At 27.5% G+C, this 22,375-nt stretch overlaps 1 protein-coding gene across 1 annotated transcript; it reads left to right on the top strand.

Moving 5' to 3' along the window:
• Window positions 1-2,264: 2,264 nt before the first annotated feature.
• LOC100206423 (E3 ubiquitin-protein ligase KCMF1) lies at window positions 2,265-21,990 on the top strand. Its single transcript, XM_065793229.1, has 8 exons — window positions 2,265-3,421; window positions 3,528-3,595; window positions 9,316-9,483; window positions 19,446-19,597; window positions 19,840-19,950; window positions 20,583-20,885; window positions 21,084-21,232; window positions 21,347-21,990. Exons 2-8 carry the CDS (start codon window positions 3,580-3,582, stop codon window positions 21,717-21,719), a joined length of 1,272 nt encoding a protein of 423 aa, XP_065649301.1. The 5' UTR covers window positions 2,265-3,421; window positions 3,528-3,579; the 3' UTR covers window positions 21,720-21,990.
• Window positions 21,991-22,375: the final 385 nt, after the last annotated feature.

Here is a 22,375-nt window from a genome sequence, read left to right as displayed (position 1 = left end):
ATCCTTTTACTGTATCTGTCTTCGCATTCCTCAAAATCTTTTTTTCGTCTAGTTTTTTTCACCGCACATCAATCCTCTGGAGCTCTGTCCCATCTTCATGTTTTCCTGACTACACCTATACAATCTACAACTTTTAAAGCTTTTTGTCACCCGTTTCCTTTGTTCTTTAACTCCAGCCTTGTTGAGAGTGAAGCAGAGTTTAAAATAAAGTAAAAAAGCTTCAGCTACTTTTATTCCAAGATATTTTATAAATTTTTGTGGGAGAGTTTTCATACCATTTATTTTAGTCCTGAATTGACAGTCTTCATTAGTGCATCATGGTTTGAAAACTATTTGAAAGGCCTGTTTTATTACTATTAAGCTTTTTTTTACTAAATAGCCAGTTACAACTGCTTTTGAGATCATAGTTTACAAATTTATTAATTTTTTAATAGGTTTGTAGATAGGTTAAAGTGTTATCAGCTAAGTGTTTAACTCTGTAAAATTTAATGGTCAAAATGGTTTCAGTACAAACCTTTGAAGTACACCAACATTAATATCACAAATATCTGAGTTTTTTTCATTTATTGAAACAAACTGATTTCTTTTAATAAGAAATGATCTAAACCATCAGTTTGTTACTCCTTTTATACTAAAGTAAGATATTTTTCCAGTAGAATTTATATGTCTACTGTGCCAAATGCTTTTTGGAGGTCAATAAAAACACCACATCCAAGCATTCATTTAATCAGGGCACTTTTAAAATATTCAGTAAAACTAATTTAAACAAGAGATGTTAAATAGTTTGATATGAAACAGAATGGAAGACTGCAGAAGATGTTAGTGTGCTTAAGAAAATAAATAATACACTTGCCATAGTTTATAGCTACAATATAACCATTAAGTGGTGAAAACACTCCACTGCACAGAAAACCATATACTGAAACCCGACAATTTGTTATGTCTAAATGAGTTTCGTTTTCATTTTTTAATTTAATCTCATCCACAGCCTTTGCTATATTATCAGGGCAAACGACGCCGGGGGAGCCAGAGGACACGTGCCTACCCCACTTTTTTCTAAAGGTTCTTTTTTTTTTTTTTTCAGAGAAAATTATAGATATAGAGGACTATTTTTAGAAATATACCTTTATATTACCACTTTCAAGATGCTTTTCACTTTAATTGTGAGGCCTAGTTAAACAACTGAATCAACTGCCATTATACTATCACAACACAAAAACAAAAATCATTTTAAAACCAATCATGATAAAGTATAACTGCAAAAGCAAAGTACCATGTCTAATTTTACCAAATACACAAGCCATAACAGAGGCACAGTTTCTCCATTGTTCATCACACGTTTGTAATGGGCCGTAAAAAATTGACGTCTTGCATCAATGTTGTATGGAAAGAAAATTTCAACCTGTTAAGAGTCACGTTTGACTAAATCACATTGTTGAGCATCGGATATTTGTTCAGGCCAGCCGGCTGGGTCACAAGTGACAGAAGTAAATGATGGCAATGGAAGAGTGTGCACATTTTCTGCTGTGTTAGGTTGATCATTGCAATATCTAACTCTTCATGAATGACCACATCATTAGAGCTATTTTTTTCATTGCTGTTGTAACCACTTTGAATAGTTGTAACGTATGATGCAAGTTTGGGAAGGTTGCTGATTCCATCTTTTATTGCTGCTGCCTCTTTTCGTTTAGTTGCACCTGACTTTGAAGGCTTTATTATCTAAAATGAATAGGAAACTTGCATGATGTACATTTATGTTAGACTGTAATACAATATATTAAATGTATACAATCTATAAATACTTTGTATAATTATAGATTAGGTTTGGGTTTGAAAAAAGAAAAAAAAAAGATTTTCTTTGTCTTCACATCTGCACACGTACAAGTATTTTTAAATATTTTACACAATGCTAACAATTTTAACAACGGATTATTTTAATTAATTTTGATATGTGCCATTTCTTTGCAATAATAAATGGTTTTGTAAATTAAAAAATCTAATTTTTAAATAAACTCTTATATTATTCGGGGAAAATGTGTGGTTTATGAAAAAACTCATACAAATAATATGTACAATACATTGTGTGAAGTATTCAAAAACAGTGAAGCTTGGATTTAATAGCAGAAAAATTAAATAAAAGCATCCTTTTATGAGCAGTTTATAATTTGGTCTTATATTTTTTTTAAATAATTTCAGTTACGATTTTGAGTAATTAATGGCTTTTTGTTTACGTTAGTTTGATCTGTAAATATTGTACAATTTCCGTTGCGCAACGTTAATGGAGAAAGCTTGCAGCTAATGTTCTGTTTAACATTTACAAGTTTACTTAAGTTTTTATATTTACAAAAATGCCTTGATGTTTACATATAATTTTAAATATACCTTATAAGTTTTTTTTTTAATTTTAATACGTATGCTGTACAGGTACCGGTCATTCAGCTATAAATTAAAGTTTGTTAGTATTATAGAACGGCCCAAGTGTACACATAATAGAGGCTATAGTTTCTTTATATAATCTTTTTATATAACGGCGTAAACACTCAAAAATGAATTGTATATGTACATTTTATTAAAGATGAGTAAATGCATTTGTACTTTATTAAATCCTAGATTGGTAAAGATACTATCTCTTTATTATTATACCGAGGGAGTATTATCTCCAACATAGTTATAGCTTTGAGATAATCCTATGTGTTTTATTCTCACAACTTTAATTACAAAACATTTAAAATAAAAAACTAACTTTAAAAAAAATTATTGTTTTTATTATTATTTTAAATTTTTGCTGTACTTTTTACAACTTGTATAAAAGAGACGTGCTTTGTCAAAACTTTTGAAGAGTTATTTTTGTATAGTTTTTTTCAAGATTAAAGCAGTACAGAGCCTTATAGTATTATACCGATTAATATTGAAATTTAATTTTAAAACTAAATGATAAAATCTTTGTTTTAAAATATAAAGCATGACAGGCAAGGTTGCTTCACAGAGAAACTAATTTTAAAACTAATTGAGTACAATGCCAAAGAGGTAATAGGTTATTAAAAGTGATATTATTCAATATCTCTTAAACAAAAAAGCTTAGCTACTACAGAAATACTTTTACTTTAGTTATAATATTTAATAACTATTAAAGAAAAAATAATATTTAATACCAAACAATACAAAAAATTTTAGTTACTTAATGAATAAGGCTTTCAAAAGGAAGAAATAAAAAACCATTTTTGTAAGAGCTTTTTCAGTTGATATTATTACAAAATATAATGAGTGTTTTAAAATGTTAATGAATATTTTAAAATTATATGCAGAAACATTTTTGCAGTTAAAATTGTTTAAAATATCCAATCTACAAAAACTGATTTGATTCCTGATACAAATTTTTTTGTATTTTGTTAGCTTTATAATGCTGTTCTTAAATGAAAAGGTAAAAAAATTTTGTTAAAAACTCTTAAATAAAAAACAAAAATGTTTTGTATTTTGTAATAAAATTTGTTTGATTTACATTTTTATTTTTATCTTTTTTTTATTAGAAACACTGAGTTACCCAAAGTAAAATAAAAAATAAATAAATGTGCACTAATTATGTCCCGTCATGAAGGTAACTTATTTATAATTTTTATGTAAAGCAAGGATGCAGAGTTCTAAAAGAACTTATGCATTAAATCGCTATTTTTTTCTGGTCTCTGGTGTTCAGGAATTACAATAATGTTAAATGATTTATGATGGAGTTCTTGCCACCATTATACATAAAGACTCCAGGTTCAAAATTGATTGTTTGTCTATGCTAAAAGTTTTAAATATTTTCCAAAAGTAGTCCATAATCCTATTATCATTTTTTGAGATTCTGAATATCAAAAACAAAAAAGAAATAGTTATTTTGTGACTTTCAAATCTGATGTCCTTTTGGGAATCTGCATCCCTGATATAAAGTGACTAACTAGGGCTTCAGGCAAGGTGTGTCAAGATTTTTAATGCATTAATATTTGTTCAATTAAGTTTTTAAAGTCTTTATATTAACTAGTTATAATAGATGATAAGAAATGTTTATCATGAACTTAAATACCCGAATGTTTAAATCTCTACAAATTTTAGATATGAATTTTTTTAAGGATAATTATTAAAAAAAAAATTTTGGAATCATGGTAAAAATCTTAAAGATTTAATAAAAGTATATAAGTATATATAAATATATTTTTTGCAGCTTAAACATTTGTAAACAAAGTAATCTTTCATTTAAAAAAAAAAAAGAAATCAAAATCACATAAAAATTGATCAATTTTTAACTATACTTGCAACACAATTTATCAAGTTATTGTAAGGTTAATTTAGAAACTTAATGTTGGATGGATTTTCAATTCCCCTTGAACTTTCTTTATCAACTTACAATAAAATCATCCACTTAAGTCGTACCCTGCTTAAGTCAGACCATTGGCTAACTCGTAGTGTTTTTTGGGTCCCTGTGGCAAAAAACTTGGCTTAACTAGGACTTTCATTTTGAATTGCATATAATTTACATGGTTATTTACCTGTTATGGTCATACCAGTATTGCTGAAGCAATTCAGTTATGACCAATTGAGCTATGTAATAACTTATTAAGTTTTGATTTTAAACAATTTAGGGAAGTGACTGTTACAGTATCATTATCAAGTGAGGTCCAGGGGTTGACTACACATTCCAAGAAGAAATATTGTCTGACCACAGTTGTGAATCTATGCTTAACCAGTGTAAGTGGGTGACCTCTTGTTCTTTTGTTTGTGGCTAATTCAAAAAAAATGTTATATGAAATAAGAGAAAACCCATGCAACATCTTGTACACTTCTATTAAATCCAATCTGTTCCTTTGTTCCTCAAGTGTCCGTAGACCTAGTTTAAGTATTCTGTCTTCATACAATACTCTCGAGTCCTTATTAAATGTCCCCACCCGTTTATTAATTTTTGGATATTTTTCCCACCCACCCTTAGCTTATCAAGACCCCTCCCCCGTTTAATAATTTTTATTTGTTATCAACAAAAAATTTATATCTCAAAACCAAAAAAATTCAGTGAAAATTGGCCATAACATTAGAAAATAATTTCAGTCACCGATAAAAACAAAAACTTTCAGTGTAAACTGGCTTTAAAAATCGTCGACTTAAGAAATCTTGATTTGCTAAAAATGAAGTTTATTTCTCACCAAAGCTTTGGTTTTTCTCTTTTTTAATTCTTTTTTTAGTTTAAATCCTATAATTAAAACCATAGATTTGCAAAGCTTTGGTTTTAATTATAGGACTTAATATGCTGGGTATAAGTTTTATACTTTGCAAAGTATAAAACTTATATCAGCATATTAAATCCATTTGAAATTATGATAAAACAGCTGTTAGAAAATGCGCATTTGACCACAAGCCACGTTAGAATATTTTATGCGTGTTTTGTAACAAATATTGGTTCGGATTTATAAATTAAAATTTTTTTATAAAAAATATTTATATTGTAACATGGCATCAGATTGGAAATTTTCAAGAACTGGCCGAGATAAATACAGTTTAGAAGAAAAAAGTGCTTTAGGAAAACTTTGTAAAAGTTACAAAAAAGAGTTCGATTTATCGGTTGCTGAAAACTTTCAAATAGTAAACTTCAGTGAAAAAAGGAAACACTTTAATACATTGTCACGCGAAGGTTACCTTGCAAGAGATGTGAGAGAGTTTTATTCTGACCTTAAAGACATTAAATATGATAACCTTACCTTAAAAAAAGCCCTAAAACTTGGGGAAAGATGTCTAAACCAAGTTGAGACAGATGAAGATGCTGTAACTGCTCCTCCAAGCAAAGAAAAGTATCGTCAAGCAGGTGGAGGACAAAAATTAACCATCCCAGATTTCAGACAACTTTTATTTGAGTGGTTTGTAGACATCCGTGGAACCCTTAAAGCACGTTTACCCAGGAGAATGTTTACAGCACAATGCAAAATTTTTTATGAACAGTGGCTTGCCCGACAACCAGAAGAGGTGCCAGAGGATAAGAAAATTATTTTCTCCAACCATTGGGTAAATACCTGGATGAGTGAGCATGGTGTCAGTCTGCGCCATCCTAACAAACGCTTTCAAATAATGCAGGCCGACCGTGAAGAAAGAATATTTGAGTACCTGAAAAACATTTGGACTGTACGTAAATACTTTATTGAAAATTTTGGAGTTGATCCACCTGTGCTTAATGGTGACCGAATGCCATTCCACTGGAATGAAAATTCTAGCCAAAAGACCTTGAGCTTTACTGGTTTAGACACATACGTCAAAGAAAATTATTCTGGAGCTACATAACATCTCGCCGTGCTATTAAATCAGTATTGAAAACAACAACCTCGAGGCAGTTGACAACGAACAGTTGGATAATGAAGTGGAACACCACAATAAAAATAATTCAATCAGGAACACTTTTAAGGATCTGTTTAAATGAAAAGATTTTTATATTTTCATATTTATAGCAGCACAAACATTCTTTCCACCATAGGTGTAGGAACAGTTTTTTAGTGTTTGAGACTTCATATGTATATATAATTTTATATAAGCATATTTATAAAGAATAATTTTTATATCCTCCAACTATCAATTAAACCCCCCCCCCCTATTTATTAACCCCCTCCCCCCTCCCCCCTCTCATTAGATCTGGACTAAAATTCTCACCCACTCTTTTATTCCCACCCTCCCTTGTATTCGGGACTCGAGAGTAGATATTCCACTTCTATTATCATTTTACTAAAACGATGTGATATTTTTTTAATTAGTTCTTTATCTTTGGCATAAAAAAGTGACCAAATAGATGCACAATATTCTATGTGTTGATGAACTAACAATTTATATAGTTTCATCATAATATCAGATTGTTTATAGGCAATTGTGTGATTTATCATTCCCAGAATTTTGTTTGCTTTGCCATAAACTCTCATACATTGGTTAGATGTTTTCAAATCATGTGGTGTCACAACTCCAAGGTCTTTTTCAGTCTCAGTTTCTTCTAAAATAACCCCATTTATACTGTATTCATAACCAATGTTTTTTTTTTCCCATGTGCATAACTTTGCATTTCATAACATTTAATTGCAATAGACCACTTGACAAACTTTTGCAGACCTTCTTGGAGTTGCAAACCATCACTTCTGGTATTAACTTTAGAGAATATTTTGGTATCGCCAGTGAATTTTAACATATGGTCTGTCACACCGGTATCCAGATCCTTAATATATAAAAATTAGGATTAGACCTAATACTGATCCTTGTGGTATGCCGCTAAGTACTCTCCTAAAAGAAGAATTTTTTCCATTCAAAACTACTTGTTGAACCCTGTTAATCAACCAAAAATTTATCTATTGAAATAGTTTGCCTTCAATTCCATGACTACACAATTTTTTTTAGCAATCTTTGATGAGGAACCTTATCAAACGCTTTTGCAAAAATCTAAATATATCACATCTACACAATCTCTATTGTCAACAAATCCTGTTACCTGCTCCAAAAGCAATAATAAATTGGTCACCCATGATTTTCCTTTCCTGAATCCATGTTGGGAGTCTATTATTGCTTGATTCGTTTCAAGGTAATTGATTAAAGTATCCTGTATTGGTGATTTAAATAGCTTACAAATTTGACTGGTAAGACTAACAGGTCTGTAATTTTCTACTTTTGATCAACAACCGCTTTTAAATAGTAGAATAACATAAGCACTTTTCCAATCATCTGGCACCACCCCATCATCAAGTAATTTACGAAACAGTAGATAAAGTGGAATGCAAATTTCATTTTGAATATTATAAAGTAGCATTGGCCCTATATCATCAGCTCCAGCCGATTTATCTATTCTAAGTTTAGACGATTTTGTCCTCACATCATTCTTTGTCACGATACAGTCACTTATCCTACCAATATTAGGCCTATTAAGAATACCTTCAGATTCTGGTATTATGTCAATATTCTCATTAGTGGAAACAGATGTAAAGTACTTATTAAATTCTTCAGTTATTTCTGTAACTGAATCAATTTTAACACCATCATTTTTTAACAGCACTCCAGCTTCAACTGTTGACTTTGTTTTGTCTCTAGCATAAGCAAAGAATGATTTAGAATCATGTTTGATATTTTACATGTTGTGTCTGAAGACTTGAAATGATTTAGATGGCATTTATGATTAGGCTTTTTAACAGTCATACATAGGATGATTGACTTTATTTCTCCAAATATGACATTCCCTACAATATTTATTAAGCACTGCAAAATCTTAACAAAGATAACAGTGCTGTTAATAAGGCCATTACTATTGGTGCTTTTTTATATTAACCTACAAACCAGGGGTGTGGAGTCGTAAAAAAAAGTACTGACTCCAATCGTTAACATTTTCAGAGTATGACTCCAAAGCAAAATTTTCGAAAAATTTTTTGAGTTCTTTAAAAAAATATTATGCGATAATTTAAAAACGTGCAATACCAAGAAGTTTTACTATTGGAGTCAGAGTCACAATTTTGCTTAGTGACTCCGACTCCGCTAAAAATGTCATGACTCCACCTCCACAGCCCTGCTAAAAACTATCCAAAATAAGCAAATTTTATAAAATAATTTAAATAAAAAGTTTTCCATAGTTAAATTGGATCATTATTACTGTAATTATTATTTCATAACCAGTAATAATTATGTAAGTAATTATTACTGGTTATGAAATTAGACAAATTAATTTTTGATATTTTGAATAAAATAGTATCTTGAAGTTTTTTTTAACTTTCTAACTAAAGTTTTTAATTTAATTTGAACAATAATCTTAAACAAAAATATTTTTATTATATATTAAAAAAATGTCAAAAATATCACAATATATATCATTTTTATCTTAAAAGTTTGGTAATGTTTGATATTATAAAAGAAGAGTTATCCATAGAATATAATATAAGAATTAACTACAGTAACGCTTGTTTTTTGGAGGGTTTTGCAATAGTTTGAGAGTTCAATAGTGCTTTCACAAAACCTTTTTACATTCTATACATTTCAACTACTATCCATTAATTTTTTTCCTGCTTAATTCTAAAATAAGAAAGATAATTGTTAATTGTATTGTATTTTTTGCAATTGATTGTAGATTAGCAGAGAAAATCTTTTTATTAAACATTTAAATATCTCTTTTACTATTTTTTTTTGTGATTATTATTAATACTATTACTAGTATTAATTATGTTTTTTACAGTAGCAAATCAATCTAGCCTTGGTTAGTCACTAGTGTTTTTTTTTATATGTAGGTAAATAGATTCAAAGTTACCAGTATTAAATGTTACAAAATTGTTGTTTTATTTTTACCAGGTGTAAGCTGTGATTTTTGCAGCAAAAGCAACTTTGGTGGTAAACGCTATAAATGTCTTATTTGTTTTGATTATGATTTGTGTTCAACCTGCCATGATAATTGCACAACTACAACAAGACACTCTTCTAGCCATCCGATGCAATGTATAAATACAAGATCAGATTTTGGTAAGCACTTAGTAGTTTTAGAAGTAGTAAGAGCATTTGGTGTAGAGTAATTTTAAAGTAATTTTAAATTGTTATTCTTCATTTTATCAAATCTCAATTAATAACTGTTTAATTACAAGCAAAGAAATTTAAATTGGGAATTTCTAAAAAAATTAAGAAATTAGGAAAAATTAGGAAAACAGATAACAAAATAATGTATTTAGTTAATAAACAAAACAAAAAAGATCAAAGGTTTGCTCTTGCAGAGTCTCTAATCAAACCAAAAATTAATAACCGCTTTATATTTAATGAAAATTGCAGCGCAAAAGAATCTCCTGCTTCTATTTTCAAAATAAATTTAGTAATGTGTATCAAACTGCTTTCTAACTATTTAAAATATTAATCTAAATTTATATTTTTAAAATAGCATATTTTGGCTTTTAGCAAATGGCTTTCTTTTCTTATTATTAAAACATTTTTTTTAAGTATATCACTTCACTTGTAAAGAAAAACTTTTCTCAGTTTGTTTTTTGATGGTTCAAAATTCATTGTGTCCTTATTTCATTTTTTATCCAGTCTTACAGTAGCATATTTTTCACTCACGTTTTGAAAAAATCATTTTTTTTCCTATAACTTGTTAATTGGAGACTTTAGAAAGTTTTGAGGGTGGTATCGGGTTATAGAGCTTTTTTTGTTTGATGGCAAATTAAATTTAAGAGTTTGAATTGCGAAAAACCTGTTTACACTGAGACAGGTTGTCTTCTTGTTTATGACATTCCTGATCTAGTAAATATAAAGAAACGAAAAAATTTTTAAATTGTTTTTTGTTTTTGATTTACCTGAATTGCTATAACATAGTTATGTTATATTTATTATTTAATTTATTTAATTAATAATAATACTAAAATTTGTGTTTAAGTTAAAAGTTAAGTTACTTTTACTTAAATTACTACTTTCAACTGTCAGTTAAAAAAAGTTTACTTATACGATTGTTCTATAATAGGTCCTGTAAATATTGACATATAAACTTTAAAAAGTTTATTTTCTCATTAAATTATAATTCAAAAAGATTCTCAGAATCTTAATGATTATTTTTGCATCATAATAAGCTCAGCATCGAATATAAGAATATAAGTATCTAATAATTTATTATTACTCTATCACTATTTTGCTTAAGTTACAAATCCTTTTGAATTTTTTGAAATTTGAAATCTGATATGTCAAGCTTCATTAATTATTCACCCAATGCATCCTTAATTAATTCTAGCTTTATAAAGCAGCCTAAAAAAGATTTAACTACTGATTCTACTGATTTCAGCTCATTGTATAAAAAGTAAATCTTTAAAGTAAATTCTTTCTGTTTAAAGGGATCCCAAACCTCTGAGACATGTTGTGTTCATGTTAAAGAGAATGATTTAAAAAAATGTTTGAGCTAAATTTTTTTTTATGAAAACAAAAGAATACATGAATACCAAGAAAAACTAAGTTTTTTTATTTTAGTCGAAGTTTGGTTTCTCTGTTTTATTGTAGGCCTAAAAGTCAGCATAATACACGTCACAATCTACAGACTTGAAAATTTATTCAAGCACATTTTATTCCGAAGAGGGTTAGTACATGATGTCATTGACTTTTTTGTTTATTTACATAATCGATTTCTTACACAAACAAAAAAAATCAATGACATCATGTACTAAAACTCTCAGGAATAAAACGCGCTTAAATAAATTATCAAGCTTGTTGATTGTGGCATATATTATGCTGACTTTTAGGCCTACAACAAAACAAAGAAGCGAGCTTCGACTAAAATAAAAAAACTTTTTTCTTGGTATTCATGTATTCTTTTGTTTTCATAAAAAAAAATTTAGCCCAAACATTTTTTTTCATCATTCTCTTTAATATGAACACAACATGTCTTGGAGGTTTGGGATCCTTTTAAGTATTAGAATAAATGACTTGAAAGTTAGAATTGCAATATGTTTTAACTTGTTTCTCTGGCCTTGTTCATTAAGGTTTGTGTTTTAAAGTTATAGAGTTGAGAGAGGGTTGAAACCACTACTAAAGTAGCCTTCTTGACTGTAGTGGCCTTCCCGGCTTTGGTAAGGTGAATTAACATAAAAATATATATAGAAGTTAGCATTTATTATTTATTACAACTTCTAAATCTTGTAAGCTTGTGCATTCACTTTTTGTAAGCTTGTGCATTCAATTCTTTAAAAGTGGCAATTTTGAAAATAATTTTTATATTTTAAGTTATATTTATGAGCAGTCACAGCTGAGTAATACTATTTATAAACATGCTGACTATTTATAAACTTCTTTTTTTTACACTGGAGATAAAATTTAAATGATTAATAGTTAAGATGTTTTATAAGAATAAGGGGATGTTTAACACGTTGTTTAAAACCAGGTAACTGCTTTTTAAAAAACTTGTTAAACATCCCCTTCTTATAAATTTATTTGTTTTAATTATTTGTTTAAAAATATTCTATATTCAATAACCCCAGTATAACTTCTTTATAGTTACTTTTGTAACTATATAGCAAAAAGATAATTTTTATAAAGAATAAACATTAATCTTAAAAAAAATTCCATTACCAAAGTTGTGAGTCAAAAAATTTTGGCTTCTATTAAATATGAGAAATATTTTTCAATTTAAATCCTTAAGAGTAAAATTTTATTGTAGGGGGTAGTGATTACAAACAATCTCTCATTCGAATTTGAAAAAAATCTGTAACAATGCATTTAGAGTAGTTATGCACTTAGTAATTTAATTTAGAATTTAATTACATTTTACTTCTTTTTTTTTTTAGTTTTTTTTTTTTTTTTAGAATTTGATTAAGTTCAATATAAATAAATAAAATAGAAACAAATTCATTTAAAAAACACATTAAAACAAATGTTTTGGTTTAATTTTTAAAAAATGTTTATTTTGATGTTATCTTTTTTAAATTAATTTGTTCAGAATTTATAAAAAAAAAGTTCATTTTGATATTTTATTTTAATTTATTCTGTTTAGAATTTAAATAAAACATGATTTTTTTTTTTTGTTATAATTTAAACTATTTTACTTGGAGTTTAAATAAAGCGCTCATTTTGCCAGTGCTAATTTAATTATTTTATCCAAAGGCGTTTGCTTTGCTGTTTTTAATTTATTTAAAATAAAATTAAGTTTTAAAATTCTGAGGTTGGCATAGCAGAATTCCGACCCTGATTTCGAAGGGTGAAAATTAAATTTTCTTTTAATTTCAATCCTATCATATCTTTTTTTTTAAACGTTATGTTTTTTTTAAACGTTTTTATCAAAACGCAGGAAAGCAAAGGAAAAGTAATTGCTATTTATTTGAGAAAAAAAAATATTTTTCTTTAACAAGTTTTTCATGTAAAAAAATGAAGTCAATAATATTTAAATATAAAGCATTTGGTTATTTTCAATAACCCCATTCAAATAGTCTGCACTTTTGTTGGATTATCCAAATTGTGCATTTAAACCCGATAGTTTATTTCCTGATGAACTATTATTATTGACGATGCTCCAAAAGCTTGTGGGCTAGTGCATTGTTAATTTACTGAACTTTTTTAACAAAATGTTTAGGAGCCTATTTAAAACTTTTTTTTAAGTTTTTAAAAACATTTTTTCAAACAGAGCAATCATTATGTTCATTATCTCTAGTAATTTGTATTAACATTGGAAATTGGGCAATATTAATGAACCAATTTCAGACATGCATCAAATGGGGTAAATACGTTTATAAAAGAAATTATGTTATTCTTTTATTTAATTTATTCTGCTATTACAAAGTTTATTAATTAAATAAAATATTTTACAAATAAATAGCAATTTATTTTCTTGTTTTCCTATTATATAAGTATTAAGAAAAAACCCCAAATATAGCAAAAACATTTTTGAAAGCGAAAAGACTTCAAAACAATTAAACATAAGGAAAAAATTAAAAGATGCAAACTGCCATGGTCAGCGTGTGTAAAAAAATTACTTTAAGGGTGGATGAACAAGGCGTGCAACTGCATGCTCTTTCCGGGAAGGCTTGTAACAATTTTCGCCTAATGGCAATTTGCCCTACCATAAAAAAATTGAACGTTCTAATTCAAAACCAATTAGACAATTGTTCTTTAAAATTTCCAAATATTTTACCTTGCTGAAAAAGGTGTAAACCACCATTTGCACTTTGTCTGAAAACATGACACCTTGCCGCATTTTAGTATCACTGTTACAAATATTTTTCTAGGCAAGGCTACTTCGAGTGGGCAGACACTAACACTGACTCAAGAGTGTAGTTAAGTAAGTATTCGTGAGTTTGAAATCTGTATATCTTTCACAGCCAAGCAGCATATCATTTTGTCTGTTTTTGGAGTAATAATTCTTGTTTTCAAAATGAATCTGAATTGATGCCATCTGATGGGCTGAATGACATCATGAACAGTTGATAAAGGCTTCTTCAAATGTGCAGCAATAATTCATTTGCACCTGTTGTTTTTCATTATAAGTTGTATTTAAGCAGGTTCAGCATATGTTGATGTATTCATACTCATTACATACATACAATAATGATTGAATTATAAGATATTTTTCTATTGGTTGATAACTATGTATTAAATATTATAATTTTCTATATAATTTGTTTTTATAAAAAGTAATAATTAATTTCAAAATAAACAGTTTCATAAACATTTTTAGAAAATAATTTAATTTTTTAATTTATTTTATTTTATTGCAACTATTGGATAATTAAAGTAATAAAAAATACTTGACTAAAATACTTTGATAAAAATTATGAAATTAAAATGCATGTTCAAGTTTGTTTAGTGTCTGTTTACACAAACATGCTGTTTTGTTAATCACTCATGAATCATGAAAATATCCAGTTTGATATTTATGTTGTTTGTTCATAAATCATACAGTTATAAAGTCTAATCTTTATGTTATTCATAACTTGTGTAATTATCCATTTTGATTATCTGTTCAAAAATTATCTGCAATATTTGCAATGTGCCAAGAAAAATATTCTGTGGGAAACAGAAAGAAAAAAAATTCTATATTTCAACTTCAACACAAGGCATGAAGTGATCGCAAATTGTAAAACCTGGAAGTATTTCTAATCTTTAAATTCTCAGTTTATTAAAACCATAACACTGTTTTAATGAAAAGGTCAATTTATCATTATGCAAAAATTATGAAAAACAATAAATTTATGACTACAAAATACATTTATTACATATTATTAATATTTAATTTTTTGTTTGTTTAATTCAAGTTGTTAATTTAAATATTATAAATAAATAAAAAAGTTATTAAAAAAAAAATTACTAAAGGTCTGAAAGAGGTCTGTTAAGTTTTGAAATAAAAATAAATTTTATGGTTTTTAAAAAACTAAAAAATTAAAGACCAGAACCATTTCCAGATATCTCAATTTGCTATTACTTAACTTAAGACTTGCAATAGCTTGAAATATTATATAAAAGAAGGAAGAAACTGGAAGTGCGGTTAATCAAAAATAATCAGGACCCTGTCAAATTACACCTGCCACCAAAGACAGAAGAATTACGATTACTAGTAAAATATAGAATATTAACTGCTCTAGAATTGACCCATGCTTTGAATAGTTGTCAAGGAGTTCTGGTATCTGTGAAAACAGTGAAGAGGGGATTGATGGAAGCAGAGCTTGGTGGCATAATAAATGCAACAAAACCTTTTCTTTTCGTCTAAAATAAATAAAAAAGGACTAGAGCCAGCAAAAATGTGGGGGATGGGGGTAGTGTTATGATGCATGGCGATTTTGAGAAAAATATCAAAGTAGGTATGTGGCATTGTAAAGATAGAAGAAATAATAATGAAATGTATGTATTTGGACATTGAAAAGATAGAAGAAATAATAATGAAGTATTTGGACATTTTAAGCCATGCCTATACCTTCTGTAAGTCAGATTATTGAAGAGTGATTCATTTATCAAGAAGATAATGGTCCAAACCATTCTTCAAAGCTTTGTAGAAATTATTTGAGTTAGCTTGAGAATGATCAAAGATTATATAATGGTTTGGCTTCCCTAATCACCAGATCTTTTTCTCATTAAACTTTTATGGGGTGAATTATGAAGAAATATCAAAAAACTTGTGTCTAACGATGCAATAATGGAAAAAACCTAATAGTGAGTTGCATCAAATTGACAAATTAGAAAAGGTGCTATGTAGAATGCCAAGAATATATAAAGCAGTCATTGCAACTAGGGGTGATCGCTCTAGTAAATTATAAATTATTTTAATGGGATTTTATGTTGTTTTTTATGTAAACTTAATAAATAGTAAGATAGTATATATTTCATGGAGTTTTTGTTTACAGTTTTTTTAGGGAAAAAAAAATTGAATACGTAAAAAAAAAATATTTGCAGACTGTCAGAGTCTAAGTAATTTTAAAGATTAAATTTCATGAAAATAGGATTATATTCAAAGATTGCACACTTTAATTACTTTGATAAAAAAACAAAATAATCAATATTTACGATATTTGTTGGAAAAACAGATATCAAAAACTGAAAGTTGTTTTTAAATATTAAGGTTAACAGGCACTATTATATAAAACAAGTTGAATATCAAACACCAGTGTAATGCGTGCCCCAGAGGCTATAGGGGAACCTGCATGTGCCTTTAAATTTATCTTTATTATTAATTAATTAATAAAATAAAATTATACTATTTAAGTAGTTCAAGTTATAGTTAAATGATATTTCTGTCAGAAGAATTAAAGTGTTTTTTTTTTTATTCGAATTTCCAAGTTACTATGTTATAAAAAGTTATTAAAAATAAATTTTTTTAAAGCATGAAAATTATTTTAAACAATGAAGGAAAAAAAAAGTCTACTTAGGGCTTTTTTATGTTTTTTTAAATGTTTTTAATGGACTGTCAAAAGAACCAAACACCACTTTTGGTTAGCCCGCCTACAAGACAAAATATACTATCTTAAATGATTGTTTATATTTTTTACAATACTCCACCCATTTGAAATTTTTCAAAAAAAATTAACATTTTTAAATTGGTTTTTTATTTCCCCAGAGACAAAATATGTATCCAGCCTTGATCAAAATTATATTTTTTTTTTTTTTTTTGTAATATTTTATTAATAAAAATAAATATAGTTCAAACTTAAGTCTCCAACACTTGTAATAAATATAAACAATGAATTTTAAAAAATTCATACAATATTATAAAAACTCATTTGACCTTTTTTTTTTTTTTTTTTTTTTAAGAATTATAACCAATACTTAAAACAAACATTTAAAAGAACTTGCTATTTACAGTATTTAGACCCATTAACTTTACAAATGCTCCACTTAATCGGCAAAATATCAGTGTCATACATCAATAAACAATTTTGATGAGACAAAAAAAAATGATTTATTGGGCTTTAATTTATTAAAGAATCAGAAAAAGTATTTTCAAATGGTGTTTTTATTTAAACCAGAAAATTTTAATGAAAGTACAAATCTTCATCAATGTCAAAAATCTTCATCAATGTTCTGCTCATCTTCTTCAACTGACCACTTCTTAATAACAGCTTTTGAAATGTCTTTTTTGTTAAACGCATTTCACGGTGACTTAATCGAATTGTGGAGGTTTTAGAATTAAGGAGATTCGAATTAGAGAGATTGTACTGTATAGTTCAATTTTATTAAAAATTTTAATGGAGAATTATTTTAAATTAAATTTACATAATTTAATTTTAATAAAATGTCAAATGTCAGGTAAAATTATTATTAATAGTAATAATTATTACTTAATGTAAGTAAATGTAAAATAATGTATTTTGGTAAGTATAATAAAAAAAGAGAATATACTATCTTAGATTAGGATCATAACATAACAAATTTAAATTGAAGTCTCAAGTGGTTTAGAAAAAGACCTAGGCGTTGTGACATCTACTAATGAAAATTACAGCCAACATATCAGTTACTGTGCCAACAGAACTAACAGAATGCTAGGTTTAATTAAACTCTTGAATTCTACACCATTTCAGTTGTTAAAATATCGTATTAAGCCTTTGTTTGACCCCCTCTTGAATATGTAGCACCAATCAAGAATCCATCAAAAAAATATGATATATTAGCTCTTGAAAAAGTTCAAAGAAGAGTAACTCGAACAAGAAGCTTCCTACATCTGAATTATGATTTAAAAAGATTGATACAACATTGCTAGAAACTCGTACATTAATAGGAGATTTGTCTGAATGCTTTAAAATAGTCCGCGGTTTAATACAAGTTAAATGGTGTACATCTATGTCAAAAATTCAAAAATAGTAATAAAATCTGAAGAGCTAATGGAAAAATCTGCATACCAAAGAAATCCCATTTGATTCAAAAAGGAATTTATAAAAAAATGTTGTTGATTAAAAAAGAATTTTATTCTTAATAGAATTGACACCTTATGGAATCATCTTCCTCTATCTATCTTGCTATCTAAATCAGTGAAGGTATTCAAAAAACGATTAGACAAATATATTAAAAGCAAACATAAAGTCACCATCTGATATAGAGTTTTTATTTATTTTAGTACACTCTTGTTTAACATTATAAAAATCGAAATTTTTGTTATAAATTGTTTTAATTGTTATTATGTTAAATTTCAGCAATTAATACTTGTTATTGTTATTATTATTTGACCTTCATTTGAATTTTATCATTATTATATTTTTAGGCAATAATGTCAATCCTGCTTAGCAAGCCAGTACTTTTATAATGCAGTGTAATGCTAATTAGTTTAAACTTAGTTACATGCCATTATAAAATGTTGCACACACACACACACACACACACACACACACACACACACACACACACACACACACACACACACATATATATATATCTGTGTGTAAGCCTTCAAATCAAGCATGTTTGGTAAAATTCTGCATCAAGCATAAATCAAATCTTTTTTTTGTAATTTAATAGTGGTTGGTTGCAATCTTTTTAAAAGTGAATTGGTCCTTTAAAATATATAGATACATAATAGTATTTAATAAATAGTAAAAATTTATAATATAAATTATTTTAGCTCAACCCTGCTAAATCTTATCCCTGCTAAATTTTCCCATGGCCGGTTTGCAAAAAGTCTAATTTTTAGCCAGGGTAAGAGCCTGTCACTAGTACAGAGTTAAGGCATGTAAGAAAAATTTAGTCCTATTTAGAAATGACCCATGGAAACCATGTGATGTTGTTACAGGGATAAGTTATGGTTTTATTTGAAATAAATTGGACATAACTTGGCTAACACTAGTTGGATTGGTGAAGGTGAAAGTCCAAGAACTATTGTAAGATGTGAGCTGAAAAATAACAGTTGTTCATTTGGATTATTTTAGAAAGGGGAACATTATTACTAGTCAATGTTATGTTTTTCAATATAGTTTATATTTTTAGGATTTTAATATTGGTATGTTTAAGATATACTCTTTAAAAAAATTAAAACATTTATTAATAAATCTCTAAGTTTCACATTAATTTTGTAAATATAAAAAAATATTCATGTAATAGAATTTTATGTAATTAATTCAAATATAATTATACATATAGTATAAACAAGTATATTATAACATATTATAAATCTTATACTATAAATGCTCTTTAGTTATTTTAAGGAGAAAACTAATTTTTAGTTTGTACCTCAGTAACAATACCATTGGGCAAGCAATTTCCTAATTTTATCTGTTTAGTTTGTATTTTGACAAAAATGAGATTGTGATATAAAATGTGTAAGGATTTTTAATCTAAAATGTACTTTCTTCGCATATTACTATAACTTATTTGTGTGCGTTGCATATTTAAAATATGTAAGTAACTGAATACAATTGACCTAGAGTAGTTATCTGTTGCTCTAATAAGTTATATTATAAAATGATTTAGAGGGATTTTTTGTATAATATTATTTTAAAGTTTTATTCCCATGAAAATAAACTTTAATATGATGCAAATTGAATGTTTAGAATTGTTTTATGGTGGTGAACCATCTGTTTCATTAGATCAGCAGCCATCGTCATATTCTTTTGTTTGTCCACATTGTGGTAAACTTGGCTTCAGTGAAACCCTTCTTTTTGAACATGTATCAGAAACTCATGCTAATGCAACAATAGAAGTAGTAGGTTGAAGTATTTTTTAAAACTTTATTAAAATGTTGCTAATTGCTTTATTTACATTATATATATATATATATATATATATATATATAATATATATATATATATATATATATATATATATATATATATGTATATATATATATATATATATATATATATATATATATATATATATATATATATATATATATATATATATATATATATATATATATATATATCAATTAATAATCCTCTATAGATCTGTCCAATATGTGCAGCACTTCCAGGTGGTGATCCTAACCATGTGACTGATGATCTTGTCAATCATTTGTCTATCGAGCACAGAGCAGAATCAAGAGACAGAGAAATGGTAAAATAATATGCTATAAATCACAGAGTATAAATCTAGTATAAGGTAGAGTGTTGCATCACTAAAGTTGCACAAGAATTGAACTAAGCAAACTCTGATGCATACTGGAAAACCGTCCATACCACATAAGAGTTGAAGCACAGATGTTAAACTTTAAAATAAAAAGTTTATCTTAGCTGGTTGCTTAAGTTTATTATGATTTTTTAATTAGTAGTGATTTATATAAGCATGTTGATCTAAAATACACAAGTGGTGTGAAATGGAGTGTGTGATTGTGTGCTTGTAATTCTTAAATGCAATTTTATGTCTATTAGAGTTTTATTTTTGTCTTCTGCTTCATAGCTATGTTGTAAAAAAAAATTTTTTTGTGTTACTGATTTTTAATGGATAATAAAATTTTGAAATTTTTTTCAGTTTGACTTTAATATTGCCAACAGATCTAATTGGTCATATAAAATCTTCTTTCTGTTTTTGAATTATTAGGAACTGTTAGTTTTAATTGGTCATATAAAATCTCTCTGTTTTGATTTATTAGGAGCTATTGTTAGTTTTAAATTAAAATTAACTCTGTATTAAAAACAAAATTTTTGCGCTAGATTAAAAGTTGCATAGAACTGTTGACATTTTTTTAGGAGGAACCTTTGAGTAGGAATATTCGAAGACTTTTTCACCCTACAACTCGAAGTGTTCAGCCTCCTCGTTCACGACGTGGTGTTTCACAACTTTCAGCTAATCTCAGTTCATCTTCTTCTGAAATTAATGCTCTTTCCAATGAAAATGTCAATTATTCCTCAGCTCGTGAAAGTATTGATCCTATAGCTGAGTTACTAACCCAGTTGTCAGGAGTCAGAAGAGTGGCACAGCAGCAGTCAGCAGCTATATCCGCTTCTCATCTGCAGCTTTTACAACAAAAATTGCAATTTGAACGTCAACAGGTAGCTACATTTTATTGGTGTGCCAATATCTAATTTTATTTGTTTTAGTTATAATTATATTGTGATCAGTGCAAATGATTCAATAAATACAAATTCTAAAAAATAGTTGTGATAATGTTTCTATTTAATAGTTTTAGTGTTATTATAGAATGCCTGCAATAATTCAAATTTATCGGTTTATAAAATCGTGTATATTAGGTTCAGCAGGCACGTGAAAGGTTAGAACGGTTGCCAAGGAAACAGCCTACTCCTACATCGACTACAGCTGTAACTATTACAACCAAAAAAACAACAAAAGCAGAAACAAATACCTCTAACAATGAAACTTCTAAGTATCTGCTATCTCAGTAAGTTTTGTCTAATTTCCGATCTTTTCAAGATTGTATATTTACATGTTATATATTTTACTATGAAATTCATTTTTTCTTGATTTATGATGGTTTACTGCTTTGTTATTCTAGGTATTATTCAGAAATAAATTCAAAAGAGAGAAACGACGAAGATATCGAGGAGCAGCAAATGCAGAGTGATTTTACAAAAGATCTCGTATACTCATTAATTTCTCCGGAAATATATGATTTTGATATTTCGGAAAAATCTGATGAAATTATTGCGCCCTCCAACTCTAATCAAAACAGCATTTTTAGTAGTGTTGGATCTTCTGAAAAGAATAATTTATTCGAAAATACGATAGTCAGTGGTTTGCGTGTATCTACAGAGAGTTCTTTAAATTCCAACTCCCCTCAAGAATTGTCCCTCAAAAAACAGTGCTCCTCTGTTGAGATTTTTCTACAAGGAGATAATAAGAACGACTCAAATGAATCAGTTTCATAGTGTTTATTAATTTTGCTATTGTTTTAATGAAATCGAGTTCTTGTAACTAAGATCCAATTTGCTACACAATCCAACTTGACTTAATACTAGTTAGAATAAATTCATTGTTTCACTGGATTTGTGTTTTGACGTCTTGGTTGCTTAGGAAGTTTAATATTTTTTCTTGAATCGTTTTCTTTGCAAATAAATTTTTAACGGACAAGACATTTTAACGGAATCTTTTGTGTATTTTGTGTAATTAAGGTAAAATAATTTCGTCTCCCTTTCTATACTCTTTGAAAAAGTAGTTTCACCATGTTTGATTAATATTTCCACAATTATATTTTTATTGTGTTCGTTGATTTTTTATTATTTTTTTTATTAGTGTTTTATAAATACTAACCGCATAGCGTTTTGGCGGATAACAAACATTTTTAATAAATGAAAATTAAAAAAAAAAAAGTATATTTAGTTAATTTAAAAATGGAAACTTTGGAATCTGATCCTCGACGGAAATAATGATATGTAAAGTGTATATATATATATATATATATATATATATATATATATATATATATATATATATATATATATATATATATATATATATATATATATATATATATATATGTTAAGGTGGTTCTAAAAACAACTTTTTCTGAAAATGACTGCTGGCA

The sequence above is a fragment of the Hydra vulgaris genome, chromosome 03 (assembly GCF_038396675.1).
Source record: "Hydra vulgaris chromosome 03, alternate assembly HydraT2T_AEP".
NCBI lineage: Eukaryota > Metazoa > Cnidaria > Hydrozoa > Anthoathecata > Hydridae > Hydra > Hydra vulgaris.
The sequence above is the reverse complement of the archived record's forward strand: the minus strand, read 5'-3'. Positions and strand labels throughout refer to the sequence as shown.